Source organism: Mesocricetus auratus, unplaced genomic scaffold, assembly GCF_017639785.1.
Source record: "Mesocricetus auratus isolate SY011 unplaced genomic scaffold, BCM_Maur_2.0 Super-Scaffold_100010, whole genome shotgun sequence".
NCBI lineage: Eukaryota > Metazoa > Chordata > Mammalia > Rodentia > Cricetidae > Mesocricetus > Mesocricetus auratus.
In genome coordinates this window covers 35,986,560-36,012,020 of record NW_024429194.1, presented here as the reverse complement: position 1 = coordinate 36,012,020, position 25,461 = coordinate 35,986,560, and the positions used below count along the sequence as shown (strand labels likewise).

The following is a 25,461-nucleotide window of genomic DNA, read 5'->3' as shown; positions in this document are numbered from 1 at the left end:
CATTTTCCAGAACTATTGATGGTAGCCGATGTTATAGGAGATACAATATATTTATTTACCAGAGAGAGAGTCACCCAAGCTAGGAGTTAGAAGCCTGGCTGGCTTCCAAGAAAAAAGGGAGAGCCTTTTCCTTTCACTTCCTTTTATCTCTACCTGTGCTAATTTACTTGTCCCCACCCTCATGGGCAGATAGCTTTGTGGGGTTCACTCCTACACAGAACACCCCCAATATCCTGCTCCCCTCTGGTGTTTTGTCACCCCTTGCCCCCTGAATCAGGCCAGGGGCTCCCAGATGCTTCTTATTCTGGGCTTGTGTGCGGCACCACACAAACGTTTGCTGAACACTGCGTGCTGTGCTCTCAACAAGGGCAGGCACACCCAAGTCCCAAAGATACCACAGCGCGCAAAGATGCAGACCGCAGTACAGAAGTAACAGTAATTGCCCAACCTAGAGCACCAATGAATTAGGCACCAGTGTCTGGAGATGAATTTATTCAATGTGTGCATACACGTTTGCTTGGTGTGAGTTACTATGCTCCACACGTGTATAGTCTTAACAGGCACGGGAAAGCTGCAGATCGAGCTTGCGGCGGCTCACAAACAGCTTTAGGAAGACGGGGACACCCGACGCTGTGCGGTCCTTCAGGGACCAGGTGAAGGAGCGGAGGTCACGGTGTCAGTCACACAGAGCTTTTGGAGGAGCGGTGCAGACCAGAATCCCTCCCCTTTCACCAGTCTCGTCCATTCGTTCCCAGCGGAACCAGTCACTCGGCCGACAGGCGAAGCTCTTCCTCGGCCCAAGCAGAATTAGACAAACGGATCCGAAAAGCGGTTACCGTCCTCTTACTTTGCCCTTCAGGAGCTTCCCGCTGCGGGCCCGCCCTCGAATTTACGTTTCCGGTGGAGTATAAACCGGAAGTGCTCCGGAGCCAGCACGAGCACCATGCGGATGCTGCCCGGAGTTCCGGTCCACCACGCCCTCGCGAGGGGGCGGGGCATGCAAATCAGACGCGGCCTGCGCGCGCGGGAATGCCGGGAGCACCAGGGTCGTGGAATTTGTAAGCGAAGCTGTGGGTTTAGAGAGCGAGCGTGGGGTGCGGAGGACGCGGACGAGGACGCCAAGGGGAAGGAGACGCGGGGAGGGGCCAGGGGTCAGGTTTGCGAGCGGTCACCACGACGTTGGTGTGGCCGGCGAGCGCGGGGCAAGGCTGCGCGGGTAGTGCTCGGTATCGCTTCTCGGCCTTTTGGCTAAGATCAAGTGTAGTATCTGTTCTTATCAGTTTAATATCTGATACGTCCTCTATCCGAGGACAATATATTAAATGGATTTTTGGAAGTAGGAGTTGGAATAGGAGCTTGCTCCGTCCACTCCACGCATCGACCTGGTATTGCAGTACCTCCGGGAACGGTGCACCCCCTCGGGGAATAAGACCTGTTAAAAAGTAGAGTTTAAGTTCTGAGAGCTGTGGTTTAGCGTTTTTTTTTTACCGTTTGCCTATTTCAGGGTGTCTTTTCCGTGTGCTCCGAGTGTCTAAGGGATCTGAGAGAAAATGCTGGCTGCGGTTTTCCTAGATACGAAGTTAAACACCCGGTCGAGCTCTCTACTGTTCCTCTCATTTGAACTATATTTCATGTGATTTCCAAGTTTCCCCGTTGTTTTAAGTCTCACAACATGTTGTAAGAAATCCTAGGGCCACAGAACAGCCACATAGGCACATCCTAGAATTGAAATGAGGGGCACAGCACTAGAGGGAATTGAAGGAGATTCTGGAAGCCCGATTCCCACTCACACAAGCCTAGGGGAGGTGTGACTGTACAGTGGAACTCGCGATGTAGTTCCAGCAATCTCCTGCTTTCACCTCCTGAGCACTGGGATGGAAGGTATGGGTCGGGTCTCTGGGTCTTGCTTATGAGGTACTGGGGATCAAACCAGAACTTCCTGTAGGCTGTGTAGTTAAGCTTAACTCCGGGTCAGCCGTCCTTGTGAAAATGGAACTGGGCCCTTAACTTGTTTTGTTTAGTTTATTCCTTTGCCAGATGGCCAAATGAACAGGCAGCGGGACAGGCTGAAAGAAACCTACAGCAATACATACCCCCCCACCAAACACACACACACACACACACACACACACACACACACACACACACACACAAATTTACTCATATTTTAAAATAAAAAGGTATGTTAAAAGATAACTGGTTTGAACACAAAAGTACATTTATTTTGAACACAAAGGTACATTTATTTTAGGGAGTAGTTTTTGCATAGATAAAACTGATAACATTAAAATTAGGGGTTTTGTTTTGTTTTATTCTTTGCCTCCACAGAAATTATAATCTCTTGTGAAGTACAAAACACCGGGCATTGGTGGCGCACGCCTTTAAACCCAGCACTCGGGAGGCAGAGGCAGGTGGATCTCTGTGAGTTCGAGGCCAGGCTCGACAGACAGCCTCCAAAACAATACAGAGAAACTTTGTCTCATAAAAACAAAAAACGAACAAAAAACAAAACAAAACAAAATTCTCAAGATGCTAAGGCACACAGGAACAGGAACAAGACAGGCAGGTGCTTCCTTGACTTAGAGCCTGGACTTCTTAAAAGATTCCTTCATTCTCCTGACCACAGAAAGGTCCCCAAGTCCTGCAGGCCAGTTGTCGTGATCTGTTTAGTAAGTGGAAAAGGGCGTGTCACTTGCAAATCTCTTAAACCTTTGTCCTAGTTTCTACCCACATTTCTACCCACATGCTTTTGCTTGCTTGCCTGCTTGTGTTTTTAACTCACCAAGGCTAGGAAAAAGAAATCTGTAGGACAAACAGTGTTGCAAGGATCCTTAGATTGGAATGCCAGGCAAGCCTCCCGCTAGCTTTCTCAGTTGGAAAAACTTCTGTGTGTAAAGGGAGGAACTGTCAGTGCCTCCCACCTCCTGCCCCAGGTTATTCCTTAAAAGCGGGCATCTTAGCCGGGCGTTGGTGGCCCACGCCTTTAATCCCAGCACTCGGGAGGCAGAGGCAGGCAGATCTCTGTGAGTTCGAGGCCAGCCTGGTCTACAAAGTGAGTTCCAGGACAGCCTCCAAAGCCACAGAGAAACCCTGTCTCGAAAAACCAAAAAAAAAAAAGTGGGCATCTTTGTGTGCTGATCCAACACAGGCAGATTCAGAACCATGCAAGTCATGCTAAGATGAAGTCCTTCTCTCCTGGCTCTCTGATGCGGGGGGGGATGTGGCCAAAGAGAAAGATGACCTAATGGGAACAAACACAGAGGAGGAGGAGAAGGTGGGCTTTGGTAAGTCTTGCCTGCTTAGTGGGCCAACAATAACTTCCTTTACTGACAGGTAAACCGTGACCAGCAACCTAAGCCACACAGAGCTTGACGCCATGTGCAAACTACCTTAATCCCCCAGGAAATACATTCCTGTTTTCCTTTTGAGACAGGGTCTCTCTACATAGACCTGGCTGTCCTGGAATTCACTATGTAGACCATAGACCAGACTTCAAATTCACAGAGATCTCTCTGCCTCTGCCTCTTGAGTGTTGGGATTAAGGGTGTGTGCCATCATGCCTGGCTTCTCTTTCCTTTTCTGAAGAAAAACAGCTCAGCCCCCAGGAAGCAGCATGGATTCAACTCCACCGTGCTCACTACTGATTAAATACCACCTCAGAATTTTTGTCTTTGCAACTGAGGTCCTAGCAATTATAGTAGTAGGATTGTGGTGGTGCACACCTTTAACCCCATCACTTGGAAAGCAGAAGCAGGTGGCCAGCCTGGTCTACATAGTGAGTTGCAGGACAGCAATGGTAACATATAATATAATACCCTGTCTCAAAACACCAAAACAAACAAGCAAAAATCCAATCAACTAACCATTTGTAGTATTAAGGGTATCACCACATCATTGTAGACATCCACAAGGATGGGAGCAGACTGGTGGCAGGCAGTCTTATCAACCACGTGTTAATCTGCTAACAGCCACACTTGTAACTGCCTTTGGAAAGAGGTCACACACACACACACACACACACACACACAATATTCTGAAGTTTGGGGATTTTACCATGCCTTTTTTTTTTTTTTTTATTTTGGTTTTTCGAGACAGGGTTTCTCTGTATTGCCTGGAAATGGTCCTAGAACTCATTCTGTAGACCAGGCTGGCTTCAAACTCAGAGATCTGCCTGCCTCTGCCTCCCTAGTGTTGGATTAAGGGCATGTGCCACCAATACCCGGCCATGTAATATTGAATTTACAAAGAATTTACAAAAGTGCAATTTCAAGCCAAGCATCATTGCATACACCTGAAATACCAGTACTCGGGAGGCTGAGGGCAGCCTGGGCTACACAGAGATTTTGTCTCAATAAAGTAAAATAAATACTGCTTTTATGAATTAAAAATGAGTGGAGGCTGGAGAGATGGCTCAGTGGTTACGAATTTTGACTACTCTTCCAGAGGACCAGGGTTCAAGTCCCAGCACTCACATGGCAGCTCACAGCTGTCTGTAACTCCAGTTCCAAGAGATCTGACACCTTCACACCAATGCACGTAAAATAAATTTAAATAAATTATTTAAAAAAACAATTGAAGACAGAAACGGATCATTATATAGACTCCAAAGAGAGGACAAAGTAGACTTGGACTGCATAGACCCTTCCATCTATGCGAACCACTTACTAGATGGGGAAGGGGAATTAGATCTATAAAATATGTAGGCAGCCTCTGCCTCCTCTCTGTTCCTCTTTGTACTTACCGGTTTAGAGATTTTCTTCAGCTGAGAATATTTTCTTTAAAGTTCTATCACAAACATAAGCATTTGGTACTTTTTGATGCCCCATAAGAGAATGCCTTCCCCTCTGCAGTAGTGTCCTAAGACACGGAGCCTGGGAAGGTGAGGAGCTAATGACTGCTTACCTGGTATGCTGACGGAGTGAGTATACAAAGACTGGCCCCCGTCCACATTGACCAACTGTCCAGTGATAAAGGACGCTGCAGGGGACAGCAGGAAACACACCAAGGACGAGACCTGGGGACGGAAGAGGAGACGTGTGTTCATAAGAGGAAAGGCTAAAAAAGTTAAGCGAAGGACCAAAGGCTTTTCTTCTCCATTCCCGGGAGCCTGGTACTCCCGAGCGAGCACATCTCAAACCACATATGCGCATCAGGATCCGACAGCACCGAGACCATGTGCTTTTACAGTTGGGACAACAGTGAAGTCAGGTAGAAAGATCAGGGCAAAGGCGGCAAGATGTGAAGAGGCCTCGGACAGCGGCGCTCAAGCAGCATGGCGTGAGAAGCCGCAGGTGAACCCCGAATCTCGGCAGTTCCCCACATCCAGCCATTAACTCCCTTCTGAGGCTCCCCTTGCCTGACACAACCCCATCTGTCACCACTGCCGCGTGCTGCTCACAGCCTGGTCCCAGACAGCGGAGGGTGTGCAGCGGGGCTGCGTCCTGCAGCTATGCAGATCACAGCAGCTTTCCACCAGCTGACTGCACCCCACCACGTCCCCAAGATGTAGTCACTTGGTAAGGTTCAGAGAAACTCCCCAAACCAAAGAGAACTCATTTTACTGATGGTAAACAGAAACCGAGTTCTGCAAAGGGTGATGGTTCCTAGCACAGCCCTCTCCTGGCTTTTTTGCTGTTTTTTCGAGACAGGCTTTCTCGGTGTAGCTTTGGGGCCTATCCTGGCACTCGCTCTGTAGACCAGCGATTGCCTCGAACTCACAGTACAGTAGCCATCTCAAGAAAATTCTCTCCTACTAGTTTTTACATTTTACTTACATGTATGTATAATGTGTGTGTCCTGAGTGGGTATGTGCACTCGTGCGTGCAGGTGCCTGAGGATCCAGAAAGACTCAGACCTCATAGACCGACCTACAGTTCAGGTGGTCGTGAGCCACCTAATGTGGGTCCCCAGAGCCAAACCTGGGTACTCAGTAAGAGCTCTATGTGCTTTTGTTGTCGTTGTTGTTTTTCAGGACAGGGTTTCTCTGTAGTCCTGGCTGTCCTGGAACTCACTCTGTAGACAGGCTCACTCGAGGCAGGCTGGCCTCGAACTCAGAGTTCCCACTGAGTACTGGGATTCCAGGTGTGTGCTACCACCATCTGACTTCAACACATGCCCTGAACCACTGGCCAATCTCTCCAGTTCCACAACTACTTTTTTGGGGGGTAGGGTGGTTTCGAGACAGGGTTTCTCTGGCTTTGGAGCCTGTCCTGGAACTAGCTCTTGGTCTGGAACTCACAGAGATGGGACTGCCTCTGCCTGCCGAGTGCTGGGAATAAAGGCATGTGCCACCAACACCCGGCCTCCACAACCACTTTCTAAATGAAACATCATTTTTACCTGATGTCTGAAATGGCTGGGTTACAGTTAAAATGAGTATCTGGACAAGGTTTTCTTTTCATGTATTAATTAAAAATTTTGACAATTTCATTTATGTATATGAGTTTTAGTCATTCTCCTTCATTACCCTCTCTCATCTCTCTCCTATTCCCACTGAATCTGCTCTTCTCCAAACCAGTCCCCCTCCCCCTCAGCAAGCACTTCTTTTCTTTTCTTCCTTTCAGTCTGTCTGTCTTTCTTTCAACGGAGGAAGTGAGGCATACATGCAGGCAGAACACTGAATACATAAGAAATAACTAAACTTTAAATAAAAAAAGAAAGTATGGTGACACCACGTCAGGTAATTTTAAAGAAACTGTTGGGGCTGTAGCCGAGCTCTAGCATGCCCAAGACCCCGGGGTCACTCTTCCACAGTGAATAAACCAGGTGGTGCCAGCCTGTAATCCCAGCACTCAGCAGACTGAAGTAGAGGAATCAGAGATACAAGCCATTCTCTGCTACATATCAAATTGGGGGCCCAGCCTTGAATACATGAGACTCTGTCTCAAAAAAACAAAACAAAACAAACAAACAAACAAACAAAAAAAAACTAACACCAATCAACCAAACCAAAATCTCTTGTTGAACTAAGAAAAATAAGACTGACATTCATGTGATGGCTATTCAAATGATCTCTTCTTTTCCAGCTCTCCAGCTGTAGGACGGCCAGACTTTCTATGCTTTTGCTAAAAAATCAGATTTCAACAGATTGAATGAAGAGGCAAAGGCAACGGTCCAGCACATACGAGAAAGCCACAAATTAAAAAGTTTGTAAATGTGTCAGATGAATGTAAAAAGAAATGCTTTGTTTGGGAAAAGGTAGCTATTTTATTTAAAATAGTAACATAATGCTTGCTATTTTTTAAATAAAGTAGTATTTCTTACATTCTTGGTTTAAATTTCTAATATGATTCTGACACTCTAATTCACATTAACAAAAAACCATCTATCCCAAGTAAAATTTAATGATGTTATCTGCTCATTTCAAACAATTTAAAGTCTTTCCTTTCAGAAGGAAGATGTAAACAGAACACAGCCCATTGAATGGTTATTTGGGTCAGTATCTCTATGTAGACCAGGTTAGCCTCTAACTCACAGAGAACTGCCTGCCTCTGCCTCCCAGAGTACTGAGATTAAAGGTGTGCGCCACCATGCCCAGCTGCTGTCTTCTAAGTTTTAGCATATGATCTATGCTAATTTAGGATTTCATGCCTAGAAATAGACTCTCTCGATACAGTGTGGGACCACATTCAGGAACCTTCACTGTAGGATTACTCCCCTCACAAAAACATAGGATCTAAATTAGAACAGCAGTCTCTTGACATAAAAAATTCAATAAATGTAGGTATGTGTGTCTGTAAAGTAGAAACACATAAAATGTAACACGAGCTATTTCTAGAGACTAGAACCACATCCCCGCTCCTATCAAGAGTTTTGTAGCTTTGACTTAATGGGCAAGACACATGGTGTAATGTACTTCTGCACATCCAGGTGTCCTAAGGCATGTGCTGACTGGGCTATCAGCGTGTGTGCAGTGCAAGAGCACACATATATGTGGCACACACACACACCACACAATGAAAATGAATAAAATAAAATTTGAAATCTTGGGCAGTTTTTGCACTAATATTTATCTAGATAAACTCAGAATGCTAAATTCCAAAATTATATTAAATTTATAAGTTAATGTAAGGAAATCTGACGATTTAAAAATATTTTTTTTGGCTTTGGAGAGATGACTCAGTCGTTAAGAACATGTTTTTACTCTTGCCAAGAACCTGAGTTGGTTCCCAGCACCCATGTCACATGGCTCACAATGGCCTATTAATTTCAGCTTTGAAGGATCCAGCACCCTCTTGTGGCCTCCAAGGGCGTGGCAGTCAAGGGGCAACCTGTGGGAGCTTGAATCAAATCTTTACCTGCTAACCCCTCTTACTGGCACCTAGAACTGTAATTTGCCTTTACTTTATTTTGGATTTTGCTTGTTTGATTTTTGGAGACAGAGTTTCACTGGGTAGCCCAGGCTGGCCTGGAAGTTGCTATGTGGACCAGTGGACCAGTCAAACTCATTTTCACAGAGATCTCCGCTGTCTGCTTTTGCCTCCTACACACTAGGATTAAAGGCATGGGCCCAGCAAAAATTGGCTTTTTAATAAAATTGATTCTCCTACCAAGAAATCTGACTTATATTTATTTAAAATATTTATATTGTTAGTGTGTATGTGTGTGTGAGTGTGTGTGTAGGATTACACACGTGAATGCAGGTGCCTGCCGGCAGAGGCCAGAGGTGCTGGATCCCCCTGCAGTGGTAATTATAGGCAGCTGCCAGCCATCTGATGCAGTTGCTGGGAATTGAACTCAGGTCCTCTGGAAGAGCAGTTCCTGCTCTTAACTGCTGAGCCACAGCCACCCATACCTTTATTTATCTGTTTTTTTTCATTCTTCTGTAAGAACCTTCTCCCCCACTCCCACCACCATTAGAGCTACATTTATTTCTAGGTCATTTGAAAAAGCTACTGGGTTTTACATACTTGAACTCCGTAAGTCTATAATTATCTGGCTTGCTTAGAGCGGCTTAGAGCGGCTTGTACCAATACTGCATGTGATAAAATGCAAAGCAGCATCAAACAAGAAAACATGTTGTCTTTAACTTCACAACTTTCATTCCTGAGGAAATTCTGCCGTCAGCAGCGAAAACAACTACCTGGGTTATTTCCCAGAGCCCAAAGCACAGGCACAGGAGAAACAGTTTGGTGGCAGTGGAATAATCATCTCTACTAGTGAACCAGGCCACATGCCAAGGGTACCAAATATCACACATTTCTCAAGTCACTCTCGTCAATGGCAGATAAATACATCACCTCCTCAGGGATTCCAATGCGCTTAGCTGGGATATTATCAAAGGCCATTTCAAACATGCTTTGTCCCAATTCACCATAGTTGTCAACAGCAGTCTGGGAATAAATAACTCCCTATATGAGAAAACAAAGCAGGAAGGAGATTAAACAGGGAAAATGAAATCGCCAAGACACCAAGGGCTGGGGATGTAACTCAGAGGGAGAGCATTTGTCTGGCATGATTTAGGCCCTAGGCTCTGTTCCTAGTGCCGAAACAACAGCAACCAGCAGGTGTCAGGGAAACACAGCCACCAACAACCAAATGTCACAGAGAAGATAAACTTTCTTTAAGATTTATTTATTTATTTTCTGGTTTGGTTTTGTTTTTCTTCAAGACAGGGTTTCTCTGTATTGCTTTGGAAGTTGTCCTGGAACTCACAGAGATCCACCTGCCTCTGCCTCCCAAGTGCTGGGATTAAAGGTGTGAGCCACCAATGTCCAGCAAGATTTTTTTATTTCTTATGTATTCAGTGTTCTGAATGCATATAATGCCTGCTCACTGGAAGAGGGCAACAGCACCAGAACTCATTACCGATGGTTGTGAGCAACCATATGGTTGCTGGGAATTGAACTCAGGACCTCTGGAAGAGCAGGCAGTGCTCTTAACCTCTGAGCCATCTCTCCAGCCCTAAGGTAAATGTTTCTAAATCAGGGTTTCTCAAAACTGTCAAAGGGGTCCAGCCAACCACTGTGTACCAGCAGAGCGTTTGAATGGTCACGTGTGAGGTCTTCTCCCTTTTAATAACCAGCTAAGTCTTGGACTCTTTTTTTTTTTTTTTGTGCAAGACTGGGTTGCTGAAGAGTATGTTTATGTAAGTACTTTAGCGGGAAACCTCACCAGGACAAAGGGCCTAGCTCTCCTATGAGCCTGCCTGCTTTACCAGGGAAGAGGTGCAAGTATAGGGTTTCCAAATTTAAAGTGAAATTTAAAAAACACACCAGAATCCAAGATTTATGTATGTATGTGGGAAATCTAATTTAAAATGTTTGTATTTTAAATGTTGAGTGGGTGTATGGATTGCATGGATGCACACGTGCATATGGAGGACAAAGGATGACATCGAGTTTCCTTTTTAATCACTCTCCGCCTTATTATTGAACCCGGAGCTCACGGAGGCACTTCGCTAGCCAGCCAGAGCTCCAGATTGGTGAGACTGGTTGGTAAGTGGACATCCATGGCCATCTGCCTATCCTCCCCCACAGCACCCTACTGTTACACGTGTGTGCTGTCAAGCCCAAGTGAGGCATTATTTCCATTAAAACACCAAAGGGAGACATCTGAGTTGATCTGTGGAAGAGAGAGAGAGAGAGAGAGAGAGAGAGAGAGAGAGAGAGAGAGAGAGAGAGAGAGAGAGAGAGAGAGAGATTTCACCTAATGAAGTACATGTCTGGCACAAAATATCACAGAGGCTTAAGCTATAGCTTATTTTACAAAATAAATAAATAAATGAATAAATATTTGGGGAGGCAGAGGCAGGGGACCAGGAGTTCAAGGTCAATTTAATCTATATAATGAACTTAAAGCAAGCCTGGGCTATACAAGGACCTTTCTCAAAAACCAAACAGAGGGCCAGGCAGTGGCGGCCCATGCTGTTAATCCCAGCTCTCAGGAGCCTGGTGGTCTACAGATGGAGTTCCAAGACATGCTCCAAGGCTTCACAGAGAAACCTTTCTCAATAAACAAAAACACAAACAAAAAACCGAATTCTGATATTCAGAGCAAACAATACACCAAGAAATAACAAAATCACTTAGAAAGAAAATTACTCTTAAAAGTAGTGCTATTGGGTGTGCATCTGTGACACTACATTGATCACTAAAGGAGAAAATGCTGTGTATGTATTGTGTATGCATGGTTGTTCTCAACCAGGTGTGAAGATGAAGAAGCCAGAGGTCGGTATCAGTGCCTTCCTCTATAATTTCCACTTTATTGTTTCTTTTTTGTTTGTTTGTTTGTTTTGAGACAAGGTTTGTTACTGAATCTGGAACTCACTCTTTCAGATAGGCTGTCTGGCCATCCAGGGAGCTGCCTAGGACTGGAGTTACAGGTGTATGCTGTGTCTGTATTTTTAATGTGAGCACAGGAATTTGAACTCAGGTCCTCAGACTTGCACAGCAAGTGTTTTGCAGACTGAGATATCTCTTCAGCCCTCCAAGCAGTATTTCCTTTTAAGATTCATTTTTTATTATTTTTAACTGTGTGTGTGGGTATGAGGGATGTGCATGCAGGTGACCAGCGAGGCTAGAAGAAGGCGTCAGAATTCCCGGAGCTAGAGTCACAGGCAGCTGTGAGATGTTTGATGTGGGTAATGGGAACTGAGTTAAGATCTTTTGCAAAAGCAATGTACACTCCTAACTGCTGAGCTTCTCCCAGACCTGTAATATTTCTTAATATTTACTGTGCAATAGAATGTCCTCAGTGATTTTTATAATGCAGGTACTTACAAGCCATTACTATGATGAAAAGTTCTTGCATCACCATTGTTTAAATATACATAATATTAATATATAGCAGGGTTGTGCATCGCTCTCATTATGAATCAAATAACACTACTGCTATAATGAATGACCGCCTTTCTAGTCTAACCTATTGTCTTAGTTAGGGTTTCTAGTGCTGTGACGAGACACCATGACTAAAAGCAAGTTGGGGAGGCAGGGGTTTATTTGACTTACACTTCAGCATTGTTCATCACTGAAGGAAGTCAGGACAGGAACTCAAACAGGGCAGGGTGGGTCCGGGAAACAGGAGCTGATGCAGAGGCCATTGGATGGGAGTTGCTCACTGGCTTGCTTCCCCTGCCTTGCTCACCCATCTTCTTATAGAACCCAGGACACCAGCCCAGGGATGGCACCACCCACCACAGGCTAGGCCCTCCCCCATTGATCACTAAAGGAGAAAATGCTGTACAGTTGAATCTCAAGGAGGCATTTCCTCAGCTGAGGCTCCTTCCTCTGATGACTCTAGACTGTGTCAAGCTGACACACAAAACCACCCAGTACACCTATGCCCAATGAAAGTCAATTTTTATAGTATATTTAAACAGATATTAGTATATACTACTATCTTGTCTTCAATGACACACTTATCCACAACACAAATGGAATCAGAGGAGCCCAATTTGCCACAGACTTGGAATCTAACTGTTACCTACAGGAGCAACACAGTTGATCCTTACTCCACTGCTGGCCCATGCCAAAGCCATGGATTTGGTGAGGTTGTAAACACCTTCTCTTGCAGCTCCAGAGTGCCTTTAAAGACATAAACACCATCAGTCTCTCTGAACATTTTTCTCATAAACTAACTTGACAAGAATATCAGTGCCAGGTGTTGGTGGCACACGCCTTTAATCCCAGCACTCGGGAGGCAGAGGCAGGCGGATCTCCGTGAGTTCGAGGCCAGCCTGGTCTACAGAGCAAGTTCTAGGACAGCCTCCAAAACAATACAGAGAAACCCTGTCTCGGGAAAAAAAAAAGAACAAGGTACAGAGAGAATGTGATTCAGAATTTCTATGTACAACATAATATTATCCCCACAACCAAATGCTCTATGGTTTAGTGTGAAAATATTAACATAGAAAATTAGGGGGAAAACTATTCAAAAGCATCTGAAATCAGCTGTGGAAGAACAAACTAGGTAGTAAGTGATGAAGGCTGATTGATTATTTCCAATTTAGTACATCTGAAAGATCCTCTCTGTCTCTTTACCCTGCCCTCCTTCTCTCTCTCTCTCTCTCTCTCTCTCTCTCTCTCTCTCTCTCTCTCTCTCTCTCTCTCTCTCTCTCTCTCTCTCTCTCTCTCTCTCTCTCACACACACACACACACACACACACTTATCTCACTGGATAAGAATTTGGGTTGTGGACTGAAGAGATGACTCAGCAGTTAAGAGCTAGTATGTAACAGTTAAGAGCTAGTATGTAACAGTTAACTTGGCCTGTCAGTTTGACTGGATTAGGAAGCATCTAGGGATTAGTAAAGCATACGCCTCCAGTGTGTCTGTGAGGATGTTTTCTGAGAGAATTAACTGGGGTTCACTGTGGGGAGGGGAGAGGGAAGACCCACCCTGAATGTGGGCAGGACCATTACAAACAGACAAAGAAGCTATCAAGTACCAGCATTCTCCTTTCTTTGCTTCCTGGTTCACTATGATGAATGATGGAACCCTTTCTCAGCTCACTAAAATGGATGATGGAACCCTCTCCTGACTCACTATGATGGATGATAGAACCCTCTCCTGGCTCACTATGATGAATAATGGAACCCTCTCCTGGCTCACTACAATGGATGGAACCATCTGAAGCCCTGAGCCAAAGCAACCCCTTCCTCCAATAAGCTGTCTCTGCAAGGCATGTTAGAGAAACAAAGAGTAACCCATACTCTACACAACTGAAGGAGTCCAGATAATACAGGAAGCAAGTACATTATTAAAATTTCCGGAGAGGAAATCAACTTGTTACTTGCATAGTGACTAGTCAGAAGTACAATCCCTCAGGAATTTGGGGGACGATGACTCTGAGTTTCTGTTATGAGCTACAATCTAGCAGTCCTAAAATCAAACAGATATATTCATGGTGTTCAAATCTAAATTAACCCAGATCAATTTAATTTTTCACAATTTGACAAAGAAGCTATTTCCTACAGTGATGGCTAGTTTAGTAACATCCTGGTTAGTTTCCAGAAAAGATACAGGACCTCCAGGTAATATGTATTTTGGGTAAATAGTAAACATGAATACCTCCACAAAAACCTCAAGCTCACTCCCAGTGGCACCCTGCCTCAATAAGGCCACACCCACTCCATAAGGCCACACCTCCTAATCCTTTCCAAATGGTTCCACTAATTGGGGACCAAACATGCAAACATATAAACTATGGGGAGACATGCTAATTCAAACCACCACATAGAGCCTCCTTAATCTTTTTTTTTTTTTTTTTTTTTGGTTTTTTGAGACAGGGTTTCTCTGTGGCTTTGGAGGCTGCTGTCCTGGAACTAGCTCTTGTAGACCAGGCTGGTCTCGAACTCACAGAGATTCACCTGCCTCTGCCTCCTGAGTGCTGGGAATAAAGGCATGTGCCACCACTGTCTGGCGAGCCACCTTAACCTTAGCAGGCATTATTAGCAACTAGGGAAAAGGCAGGCAGGTAAAGTGTTTGCTGCTCAAACTTGAGGATATGAGTTTGGATCCTCACCCTCACATAAAAGTCAGGCATGGCAGTGCATGCTTGTAATTCCAGCAAGGAGGAAGAGGAGACAGAGACAGGAGGGTTCCTGCGACTCACTAGCCAGTCATTCTAGCCAAGTCAGAAAGCTGTAGGTGGAGAGGGACTGGCGAAGATGCCTGATGCTGACCTCTGGCCTCCGAGAACACACAATTTTTTAAAGGTTCAAATAAAAGGAAATGGAAGAGGAATGTAATCAAATATATTGTATGACCATTTCCATGAATTAATAACTTCATTTTAAAAGGAAATTATTAGGGTTGAAGTTTATTAAAGGAATGAATCACTGATTTAAGACACTTTTCATTATTGCCCCTCATTCAGAGAACAAAACCTAAAGACAGAAAGAAAAAATATATAAAATACTTACGAGGCTGCTGGAAACCCATTGTTAATAAGGACAATGATATTGACGATAGACCCTCCATGCTCTTTCATCCAGGAATTGTAAACTGTAGAACACAGACAAATGGCAATCATATTAAAGAGTGTGCTGACTCTTCCTCTATTGTACCCTGCTCCAGCATACATTTGATGCCTTTTTTCTTCTCCTTTTCTTTCTTTCTTTCTTTCTTTTTTTTTTTTTTGAGACACGGTTTCTCTGTGTAGCCTTAGCTGTATGAGAACTTGCTCTGTAGACCAGGCTGGCTTCAAACTTAGATCTGCTTGTCTCTGCCTCCCAAGAGCTGGGATTAAAAGTGCACCACTGTTGGGAGCGATCATTGTTATCTAGAACCTCTTATAAATATTGCCAGCCTTTTTAAAGAATAATCCATCCCCTCCCCAGCTCCTTATGAATAAAAACCTGGGCTCACAGGAATAGCTGATAACAATCTACAGTTAGGTTACTCAACCCTCCTCCTTGCAATTAGGTTACCTAGCACTAATACCTCTTATCTTCATTCTTGCTACTCAGCCTCGGTAGTGGTCTGCGACTACCAATACCCCTCAGTATGTGACCAAGAACGCTCCTTGGCCCGATTACCAGGTAACTACCCCCACCCCTGAATCCACCTTAACTACTATATAACATGCCTAAGGAAAATAAAATCACACAGCTTGACCGGAAGGTCTGTCTTGCAGTCCGTCTCTCTCGTGTCTCTTGTCTCATTCATTCCAGGTTCCCATGGGCTCCACCCCCATTGTGCCCTGCTGGCCAGGGCAGACTGGTGCCCAGAGAGGGCTCTAAAACCCTATGGATCCCAGGAACTGTAGCCTCTGCTGTACCCAGAGGAGCAGGCCTGCCCATGTTCACTGAGCCACCGGGCCTGAAGCACCGGCTCGCAGAAGTCGCCACAGACTACTGTGAGACAGACTTGCAAAGAGGTTGCCACGACTTTATCCGGCCAGTGAGTCAGATCCGGAGGAATAACGCAGCAGTGCAAGGTAAGCTTATGCCACGGGACAAGCATTTAGTAAGCAAGATTTGTTCATTAAGGGACTCAAAAAAAGTCTCTCAAGACACGAGGAGTAAGGGTATATGATTATATATGTAAGACATAATATTGGTCACATGATCATATGTTTACTTGTGTATATTTTAATAGCCAGGAGAGCTGAAATAAAGCAAAAGACACATACAGAAAATTTTAGAGTTTAGAAGTTTTAAAAGGATCCTTCCCTCTCGCAGAAGCCACTGCCGCAGCTGTATCAGAGCTATGCCAGGGCTTGGGGAAGCAAAAATGCAACCACACATATGAGAAGGACAGCATAAAATATCTGCCCCCGACGCGGTTAGCAGAGACCTCCACCTACTAGGAGAAGCTTAAAAAATAATAAGGGGCAGAGAGATTGAGATGAGTATAAAGAGACCAGGATGGTTTCGAACTCACAGAGATCTGCCTGCCTCTGCCTCTGGAGCACTGGGATTAAAGGTGTGCACCACCGTTGCCTGGCTGTACCTGTGATGTTTTTTGAAGGATTGTCTTTTGTTCAGTTTCATTTTGACAATTATCTTACATGTCACAGACTCTTAAGTGATGAAATTTAATGAGAATCAAGAATAATAAAGCCTCCAGTGTAGCACTCCGTGTATAATGTGGTAGGAAGTATGCATTCCCTCAAAGTCAGGTTATCCCCCCAATTTTTTTTTCAAGACAGGGTTTCTCTGTATTGTTTTGGAGGCTGTCTTGAAACTTGCTCGGTAGACCAGGCTGTCCTCGAACTCACAGAGATCCGCCTGCCTCTGCTTCCCAAGTGCTGGGATTAAAGGCGTGCACCACCAATGCCCGGCTTATCCCCCCAATTTTTTTTTTGTTGTTGCTTTTTGTTTTTTCAAGACAAGTTTTCACTGTGTATCCCTGATTATCCTGGAACTCATTCTGTAGACCAGGCTGGCCTCAAAATCACAGAGATCCGCCTGCCTCTGCCTCCTCAGTGCTGGCATTAAAGTGTACCTTCACTGCCTGGCTCCCCCGCCCCCAATTGTTTTTTCAAACTAAGTTTAATCATCACTAGAACAAGAGCAATCTTGAATTTGGGGCATGTTTAAGCTAATGTTAGGCAGTCCCGACATTAAATTTTTAAAGAAATTTTTTAGAAAATTAAAAAACAAAAAAAAAGATTCAGGTCAAACTAAGGAGACACTGGCTGGAGAGATGGCTCAGTGTGTAAGCACTGGCTGACCTTACAGAGGACCCAGGCTCTGTTCCCAGCACCCACACTGTGTGACTCATAACCACCTCCAAGTCCAGGTGCAGGGAACCCGATGCCTGTCCTGGCCTCTTCAGGCAACTGTGAACCCACAGTGCACATGCATACACTCAGGCATACATACACACTAGTAAAATAAAAACAAATTCTAAAGAGACACAGACCACAAATATAAGATATGAATTTTGATAAGGTACCAGATCAATATAAACATGGGTCAGATGCTATTGATACTTGTCTTCTATGTCCCTAACGGTTCCTCTTCCGGTCTCCCCTGTGATTTCTCACTAAAGACATGTTTTTTGTTTGTTGTTGTTGCTGCTGCTTTGTCTTGTGGCTCTCGAGACACTCGCCTGCTTTACACAAGTAGAAAGTGCCTGTCAGGTTCGTTTCGATCACAGCTTGCCATCCCTTTGCACTGATGTCTTCAATAGGAGACAGGAACTGGCCTCCTCCATTGTTTACCAAGAAGTTGATCTTACCATACTTAGCTAAGGTGGCGTTGACCAAATTATTCACCTAAAGAAACATTGGAGGTACAAGTTTAATAGCTAACCTGCTATAATGCCCAGTCACTTGTTTTAAGATCTAAAGCCATTTGTAGACTCTTACAGCGCATGTTAATTCTAAATACCACAACCCCAACACATAAAAGCCACCAGTAAGTAAACCCCCAAATCCCACGGTGTGAACCGACCACTATACAATACTCATAAATCACACGCCAAGATTCTCACTTTGCTAACAAGATACACCAAAGAGTCACCAAGATGCTCCTACACACAAGCCTCAGTAGTATTAATTTCTAAGTACCAACCTTAAATAATAGTGATGGCATCAGAAAAAAAAAGAAAGAACACTAAGAATGCCTTCAAGGGTCTAATGGAAGCACATCCTTGTTTGGCTCCTCTTTCATGCTTCACCACCGCTCCTACTGAGGTCAGCAGCTCAGTCAGTCAAGAGCACACAGATCTACTTACAGCTCTGCCTTCGAGTGGCCCTCGTCACCTTTAAGTACAGCGGGGTGGGGTTAGAAGAGCTGTGCAGCCCTATTTATAGTACCTCTTCTTCTCTCCGGATGTTGCATTGTATGGCAGTGACTTGAGCGCAGCTGGAGGGACACAGGGACATTCTCAGTTCCTCCGCAGCAGAGTTTAATCTGTTCAGATTCCGGGAAGCAATGACCACATTACATCCTAAGGAGAAAATAGCCAGGGAGGAAGGAAATAAGCTTCCAAGAACTGTCCAAATTATGGGGCTAGAGAGATAGCTCAGTGGTTAAGAGCCTTGGCTGCTCTTCCAGAAGACCCAGGTTCAGTTCCCAACTTGTACATGGCAGCTCATAACTGACTGTAACTCTAGTTCCAGGGGAATCTGAATCCCCATTTCTGGTTTCCACAAGCACCAGGCACATACAAGATAAACAGATAGATATAGAGGCGAAACACACGCACAAAAAGTTGTCCATGGTTCACGCCTTTAATCCTGGCAGTCAAGAGGCAGAGGCAGGCGGATCTCTGTGAGTTCGAGGCCAACCTGGTCTACAGGGTGAGTTCCAGCACATCCATGGCTACACAGAGAAACTCTGCCAGGGAGAGCTGTCCAAATTATAGAAACTATTTTGTGTATTCCCGTAAAAGATGATGGGTGGAAGAGTAATTAGGATGGGTTTGGATAAGATGGAACAGTAGGAACTGAATTTATCTCTAGCTTGAAAGACTAAGAAACTAGACCACACACACACACACACAAATATACACAGGAAACAATTGCTTTGAAATATTGAATATCAAAAAAAATGAGCAGCTACCTCTGAGAGAGAGCAAGTGTAAGAGAGACTTATGAATAAACCATATTACTGGAGGACTAGGAGTTTGACAGACAGGGAGGGGGGCATGGCTGGCCATACAGGTGGCGTACTTCGGCAGGCTTCTTACCGACTTGAGACAAAAGCCTGGCAGATAAAACACAGCCCTTTTCTCCTGCCAGCAGGCCCCCACTGATGGGCTGGTTGGTTCAACAGGTTCACGGCAGGATCAGGACATGTTACTCAACAGTTGTGGGCCAATCAGCCATCCCATTTTTTTTCAGACTGATCAACTCTAACTCAGGAGGAAAACCCTTCAGAGACTTAAAAATCCCTAGCCCTCAAGAGCAGACTGGAATTTTCAGCATCCTGAGTCCCCCCTCTGTTCTGCCGAGTTGTTTTCTCTGCATTTGCTGCATGTCTGTGGTGGGTAAGATGTCTCTGCTGCTATCGGCTGTGCTCAAGATTATTCCTGCCCTTGAAAATTCTCTAATTGGCAGAGAGGACTAACCCAATCAAGAACCCAGACTGTATGTATCATTACCACCTGAAGAGAATTTCCAGACTACAGCACAGAATAGATTGATTCTCAGCCCAGAAGTTTCTAGAAATGGGAGAGGTGAAGCTGGGATTCTAAGGAAGCTAAGCAACTGGCCACACAGGTTATAGGGAGATGAAAAACGAAGAGATTTTTACAGTTACGGCTGGATCTCGTCCAGGTAAGTGCAGGCCAGTGCAGATGAGTGCTTGGGAGGACAGGAACAGGCTGGGGAAAGGGCTCTTCAAAGAGAGAGAGAGAGAGAGAGAGAGAGAGAGAGAGAGAGAGAGAGAGAGAGAGACAGAGAGACAGAGAGACAGAGAGACAGAGAGAGACAGAGAGACAGAGAGAGACAGAGAGACAGAGAGAGAGACAGAGAGAACCCACGGAAGGAACCCAGGGAAGGATTTTTTTGCTGACCACCAAAATATCTTTCACTGGGTAAGAGGCGAAGCTTTGGCAGTGAAGCAACATTAGCCAGGGATGAAAGGTTGCCAGGACCAACTCTTAATTTTAAAATACTCTTTGAATATATCAAACTAATTCTAAGTAACTGAGCTGCATCCCAGTGGAGGGTGAAGGTGGGGAAAGGGAGCCCAAAAATATCTATAAGGCTGTAAAAATAGCCAGCAGCAACAAGGTTCAAATCAGTCAGCATCCATCAAAAACAATCCTGGATATGCAAAGGAGCAAGAAAATAACAACCCATAATGAGAGATGTCAACTAATAGGAACCACTCCAGGAGTGACACTGATAATATACCTAAATAAACTAGTGATGGGGCTAGAGAGAAAGAGCTCAAGGGTTAATAGCACTTGTGTCTCTTTTAAAGGACCCAAGTTCAGTTCTGAGCACCCATGTTGGGTGGTTCATAACCACCTGCAACTTTAGCTCCAGGGAATATGATGCCCTTTTCTGACCTCTTAAGGGCACCTGACTCACATGGATACACACACACACACACACACACACACACACACACACACACACACACACACACAGAGTTAAAAATAAAAATAAATACTACTGAGGGGTTGGAGAGATGGCTCAGTGGTTAAGTAAGAACACTGGCTGCTCTTTCAGAGGTCCTCAGTCCAATTCCCAGCAACCACACGAGGGCACACAACTATCTGTAATGAGATCTGGCGCCCTCTTCTGGCCTGCAGGGATACATGCAGACAGAATACTGTATACACAATAAATAAATCTTTAAAAAAATACTACTGATGAAGAGAGAAATCTTCTAAGCAGTTAGAGAAAAACAGCACATGACATCCAGAGCAACAGAAAGAACAGAGGCTGAGACTTCTTTCAGAACAGAGCAAGGCAGAAGACAGTGGGATAATAATAATGCAAAGCGCCAAAACAATAAAAATACAAATAACTGCAAACACAGACATCCCTTCGAGATCGACAGCAAAAGCCACACACACCAAATGGGAAGACTTCATCAGAACTGACACACACTGGAAAAAAAGTCAATGAATTAATTTGAAGAAGTCTTTCAAGTGGAAGACAAATGGCATCAGAAGATCTAAGTCTAGGAAGGGACATATGACTGTGTCAACCAGGGACTCACTGAAGCTGTGGTTGCCCTACACAGGCTTACATAAGATTGGGCCCAACCACATTTTATCAAGGGTGGAAGAGGTGCTGGTGAGGCCCTATCCCTTCCTGGGGAACTCTGGGAAGTCAGTGGTTGCTGAGGGAGGCAGAGTGATTTTCTCCAGTGGTGTAACCACTGGTAGGTTGTCCACACATTAATAAAAAACCCCTCCAACCCCCACTCATCAAACAACCATAATTAAACTCAGTAGGTCTCACACACACATCAAAGTAGGAGGTAAACTTGTTCCAAAGACAAGGCTTTCAGAAGGAGAGAGAGAGGAGATGATGAGAGAGAACAATGGTGGTCAGAAATGACTAAAATTTGTTACATTCACATATATACTTATCACAAACTAAATCAATCGGAAGAACTGGATATGACAATTTTGTGAATATACACACTAATTCAGATTGACTTATAAGAGGATCATTTGAAGGACAAGAATAAATACTGTATTGTGGGCTTTAGATATAAATGTAGAAATCAGCTGGACAGTGATGGTTCACACCTTAATCCCAACACTCTGGGAGGCAGAGGCAGGCAGATCTCTGAGTTCGAGGCCAGCCTGATCTAAATGAGTGAGTTCCAGGACATCCAGGGCTACACAGAGAAACCTGTCTTGAAAAGAAAAAGCCCAATATATGTATAATGTCCTCTACCTTACTTTCATGATGATTAGTGACTAGTCTTTTCTCCCATCCAAGTACTAGCTGGGCCAGACCCTTGCTTAGCTTCCAAGATCAGGCATATTCAGAATAGTATGGCTCTAGAGATGGCTAGTTGTCTCCCTTAAGGTCTTTCAGTAATTGATTCCCACCCATCTGTTCTTCAGCTCAAACACAGACAGTACAGCATGTAGCTGTGTGTGTGTGTGTGTGTGTGTGTGTGTGTGTGAGTCAAGAACAGCTCGCAGGGGTCTGTTCTCTCCTGCACCACGGTGTGTGTGTGTGTTTGTGTGTGTGTGTGTATGTGTGTATATAAGTCAAGAACAGCTCGCAGGGGTCTGTTCTCTCCTGCACCACAGTGTGTGTGTGTGTGTGTGTGTGTGTGTGTGTGTGAGTCAAGAACAGCTCACAGGGGTCAGTTCTCTCCTGCACCACGGTGTGTGTGTGTGTGTGTGTGTGTGTGTGTGTGTGAGTCAAGAACAGCTCGCAGGGGTCTGTTCTCTCCTGCACCACGGTGTGTGTGTGTGTTTGTGTGTGTGTGTGTGTGTGTGTGTATATAAGTCAAGAACAGCTCGCAGGGGTCTGTTCTCTCCTGCACCACAGTGTGTGTGTGTGTGTGTGTGTGTGTGTGTGTGAGTCAAGAACAGCTCGCAGGGGTCTGTTCTCTCCTGCACCACGTTGTCCCTGCTCTTACGCTTGGCAGCAAACGTCGTCTTTATCCAGTGAGCCATCTCACCAGCTCCACACAAAACACTATTAGTTGTAGTCACCATGATGCACAATAGGCTGCCAGACTTCATTCTCCCTGTATAGCTCAAACTTTGTACCCTTTCAACTCAGGTTTTTATTAACTGAAAATTTCACACAGTGTGTTTTGAGCACATTCACCCCTCTTCCCAGATGAAACTTGGTACCTTTTGACCAGCTAACATTGCTCTGGTGTAGTTTTTTTTTGTTTGTTTGTTTTTGTTTTTGTTTTTTGAGACAGGGTTTCTCTGTATTGTTTTGGAGGCTGTCCTGGAACTCGCTCTGCAGACCAGGCGGGCCTCTAACTCACAGAGATCCATCTGCCTCTGCCTCCCGAGTGCTGGGATTAAAGGTGTGCGCCACCAACGCCCGGCTGCCGTGGAGTAGTTTTACTACTGCCCCCCCCCATTTTCTTACACATCCGTAACTAGAAGCAAAAGAGTTTCTAATATTAACAAAAAGGAAGCATTTGTAATTTTTCCTCACTGATAGTGATTGCTAGGTCCCTCTGAAGTTGCATAGCACTAAGACTACCTGTAACAGTTGTTAAGTCGTTCTTATATCCTATATACCACAGGAAGGCAGTCTATGACATGTTTAATAGCTAACACTTTATTTATTTATTTGTGTGCATGCAAGCTATGGCGTAGAAATCAGAGGGCAACTTGTGGACGCCAGTAGCCTCTTTCCACCATTCCTGCCCTGAGGATTGAGCCTAGGTGGCCAGGCTTGGCAGCAGGCACCTTTACCCACTGAGCCAACTTTCCAACTCCCAGCTAATGTTTTTATAAATAACTTTCATGAAACAGCCATTAATTCTGGCATAAAAAGCAAAGATGAAAAAGCCACAGTAAAAAGTATTTCATATTCTTGGTGCTGGAGAGATGGCTTAGAACTTGAAAGAGCATGTACTGCTCTACAGAGGACCGGAGTCCATTTTCCACCATGCATATTGGGTGGCTCACAACCACCTGTAACTCTAAGTCCAGGGAAATCTGCCACTAAGTCCAGGGAAATCTGCCACTTCCGGCCTTCATGGACTCCTGCACTCATATTCATCTACCCTCCTCCAGCTACCAACACCTATGCATAGTTAAAAATACAATATATCTCTAAAAATAATTTTTCCATATTTTCTCATGGGAGGTAATTCAATTGTAATATTACAACACAACGTTTACATCGCTTTTAGGTATAGGAAGTAGTTTCCTAGGGGCATACTCCATTATTTTCATAGCATCTCCAGAGCACATGACTGTCCAAATAGTTCAGTCATGCCACAAGAGTAGACTCTTGCCTGACCCCAGAACTGGTGTAGTGTTTGCCTAGTGCAAATTTACTCAAAAAGATATTCAATAGTTAGAAATTCATGGAAGGTTATGGAAGGTGAACTGACTGAGATCCTATGAGTCTGCTGATTCACGCCAAGGTCTTGACCTTTGCACCAAATGGTTACTGATTGACTTTCTTATTAATTCTTCCTCCAGAGAAAAGTTTCATGGTGGCAGACATACTGGAAGTAACAGTAAAATGAAAAATATCGTGGTGTCTTGTTCATTTCCTATGGTTAGCTCAGCTTAGACTCCTTGGGCCATATCATTGGCTCATTTCTCCCTCATTATGTCAGATTTTTAAAAATCTATACTTGTCAAAGCTCTTCACATAATAAAAGTGTCATACTACAAATAATTTTTCTACGTATGCCTTTAAGCTTTGCACTCTTTTTTTTAAAGATTTATTTATTTATTCTGAATACAACATCCTGTCTCTATGTATGTCTGCACACCAAAAGAGGGCGCCAGATCTCATTATGGATGGTTGTGAGCCACCATGTGGTTGCTGGGAATTGAATTCAGGACCTCTGGAAGAGCAGTCAGTGCTCTTAACGTCTGAGCCATCTCTCCAGCCCCTGCACTTTTTTTTTTCATTCCTCCTAGACTGGTTTGTCTGTGTAGCTTTCCTTGGCTGTCCTGGAACTCGCTCTGTAGACCAGGGTGGCCTTGAATTCACAAAGATCCACCTGCCTCTACCTCTTGAGTGCTGGAATTAAAGCCATGTGCCACCACCGCCTGGCTAAACTTTGCAATTTTAAACCCGAAGAGGGTATACATCCTCATATATCTAAATGCAACTATTTTCTTCTTGGTGGCTTTCTTCCTTGTGTGTTTGTTTACAAGACTTTTCCTTCTTCTAAGTTAAATATTCACGTTTCTTTTCTCTTGCTTTGTTTACGACAGGGGTTGTGAGAAGACATCAACAGTTAGAGCCTCTCAACAGGTTGACAACCTTTTGCTAAATGACGCCTAATCTGCAATTAGGAACCATTTCGAACGGATTAACGTTACAAAGACACAATTAATTCCACAGCATGTTTTCACAGGTCTGGTTATTTCCTACTTCGGGCGCAGTAATCTTTGGTTCTAAGTTCCTTTACTTCATACTTCGTGGCTCATCTACCAACATTTCTTAGCTATTGGGAAGAACACCTCTTTTTCGTCCCTCGCATAGTTCAGGCTCTGCAACTCTTAGTTTAACCTTTCCTCTGGCCCACCAGCGCTCCCCTCTGTTTCTGAACCCAGCTTACCCTAGCGAGACCTCTGTGGACCCTAGCTCTGGGTGCCCAGCTCCAGAGGCCTGATCACGTACCCAGGTGCAGGAGCTCCCGGGCGATGGCTTTTCCGATGCCCGTGGCCCCGCCAGTAACCACGGCCACTTGGTTCCGCAGCAACCCAGTCGCTAGGCAGCTCTGACCCTTAGTCCTAGAATCCATTGCCGTACAGCGTCTGTCCCCGCGATCTGTACAGACAGACCTTGGGCTCTTTACAAAGCAGCGCACCAGCGGGCTTCGCCCACGTGACTGAACAGACCACGCCCCAGTGTCCGCGTGGCCCCGCCCAGGCCCCGCCTTCGCGACGCACTAAGCATCCTCCCAGAGCTGGACCTGCAAC

General features: G+C 44.8%; 1 protein-coding gene, 2 long non-coding RNA genes and 1 other non-coding gene across 7 annotated transcripts; 3 read left to right on the top strand and 1 right to left on the bottom strand.

Annotated features, from left to right (window-relative positions):
* Nucleotides 1-1,014: 1,014 nt before the first annotated feature.
* On the top strand, nucleotides 1,015-2,404 carry LOC121142797. Its single transcript, XR_005879902.1, has 2 exons — nucleotides 1,015-1,058; nucleotides 1,505-2,404. It is a non-coding gene; the product is annotated as an uncharacterized LOC121142797 (long non-coding RNA).
* LOC121143010 lies at nucleotides 1,229-1,419 on the top strand. The gene has a single exon (XR_005880151.1). It is a non-coding gene; the product is annotated as a U2 spliceosomal RNA (small nuclear RNA).
* Pecr (peroxisomal trans-2-enoyl-CoA reductase) lies at nucleotides 2,198-25,292 on the bottom strand. Of its 4 annotated transcripts, none has more exons than XM_040753367.1 (8): nucleotides 25,160-25,292; nucleotides 18,209-18,342; nucleotides 17,500-17,665; nucleotides 14,865-14,946; nucleotides 12,428-12,524; nucleotides 9,240-9,350; nucleotides 4,903-5,014; nucleotides 2,198-2,662 (listed from the first exon to the last, which is right to left on the bottom strand). In XM_040753367.1, exons 1-8 carry the CDS (start codon nucleotides 25,281-25,283, stop codon nucleotides 2,580-2,582), a joined length of 909 nt encoding a protein of 302 aa, XP_040609301.1. In that variant the 5' UTR covers nucleotides 25,284-25,292; the 3' UTR covers nucleotides 2,198-2,579. The 4 variants fall into 4 exon arrangements, with proteins under 4 accessions (XP_040609301.1, XP_040609302.1, XP_040609303.1 ...); XM_040753368.1 differs by having other exon boundaries at nucleotides 25,098-25,209; XM_040753369.1 differs by lacking the exons at nucleotides 18,209-18,342; nucleotides 25,160-25,292 and adding an exon at nucleotides 17,964-18,116.
* On the top strand, nucleotides 5,014-8,556 carry LOC121142798. The gene is made up of 2 exons (XR_005879903.1): nucleotides 5,014-5,516; nucleotides 7,026-8,556. It is a non-coding gene; the product is annotated as an uncharacterized LOC121142798 (long non-coding RNA).
* Nucleotides 25,293-25,461: the final 169 nt, after the last annotated feature.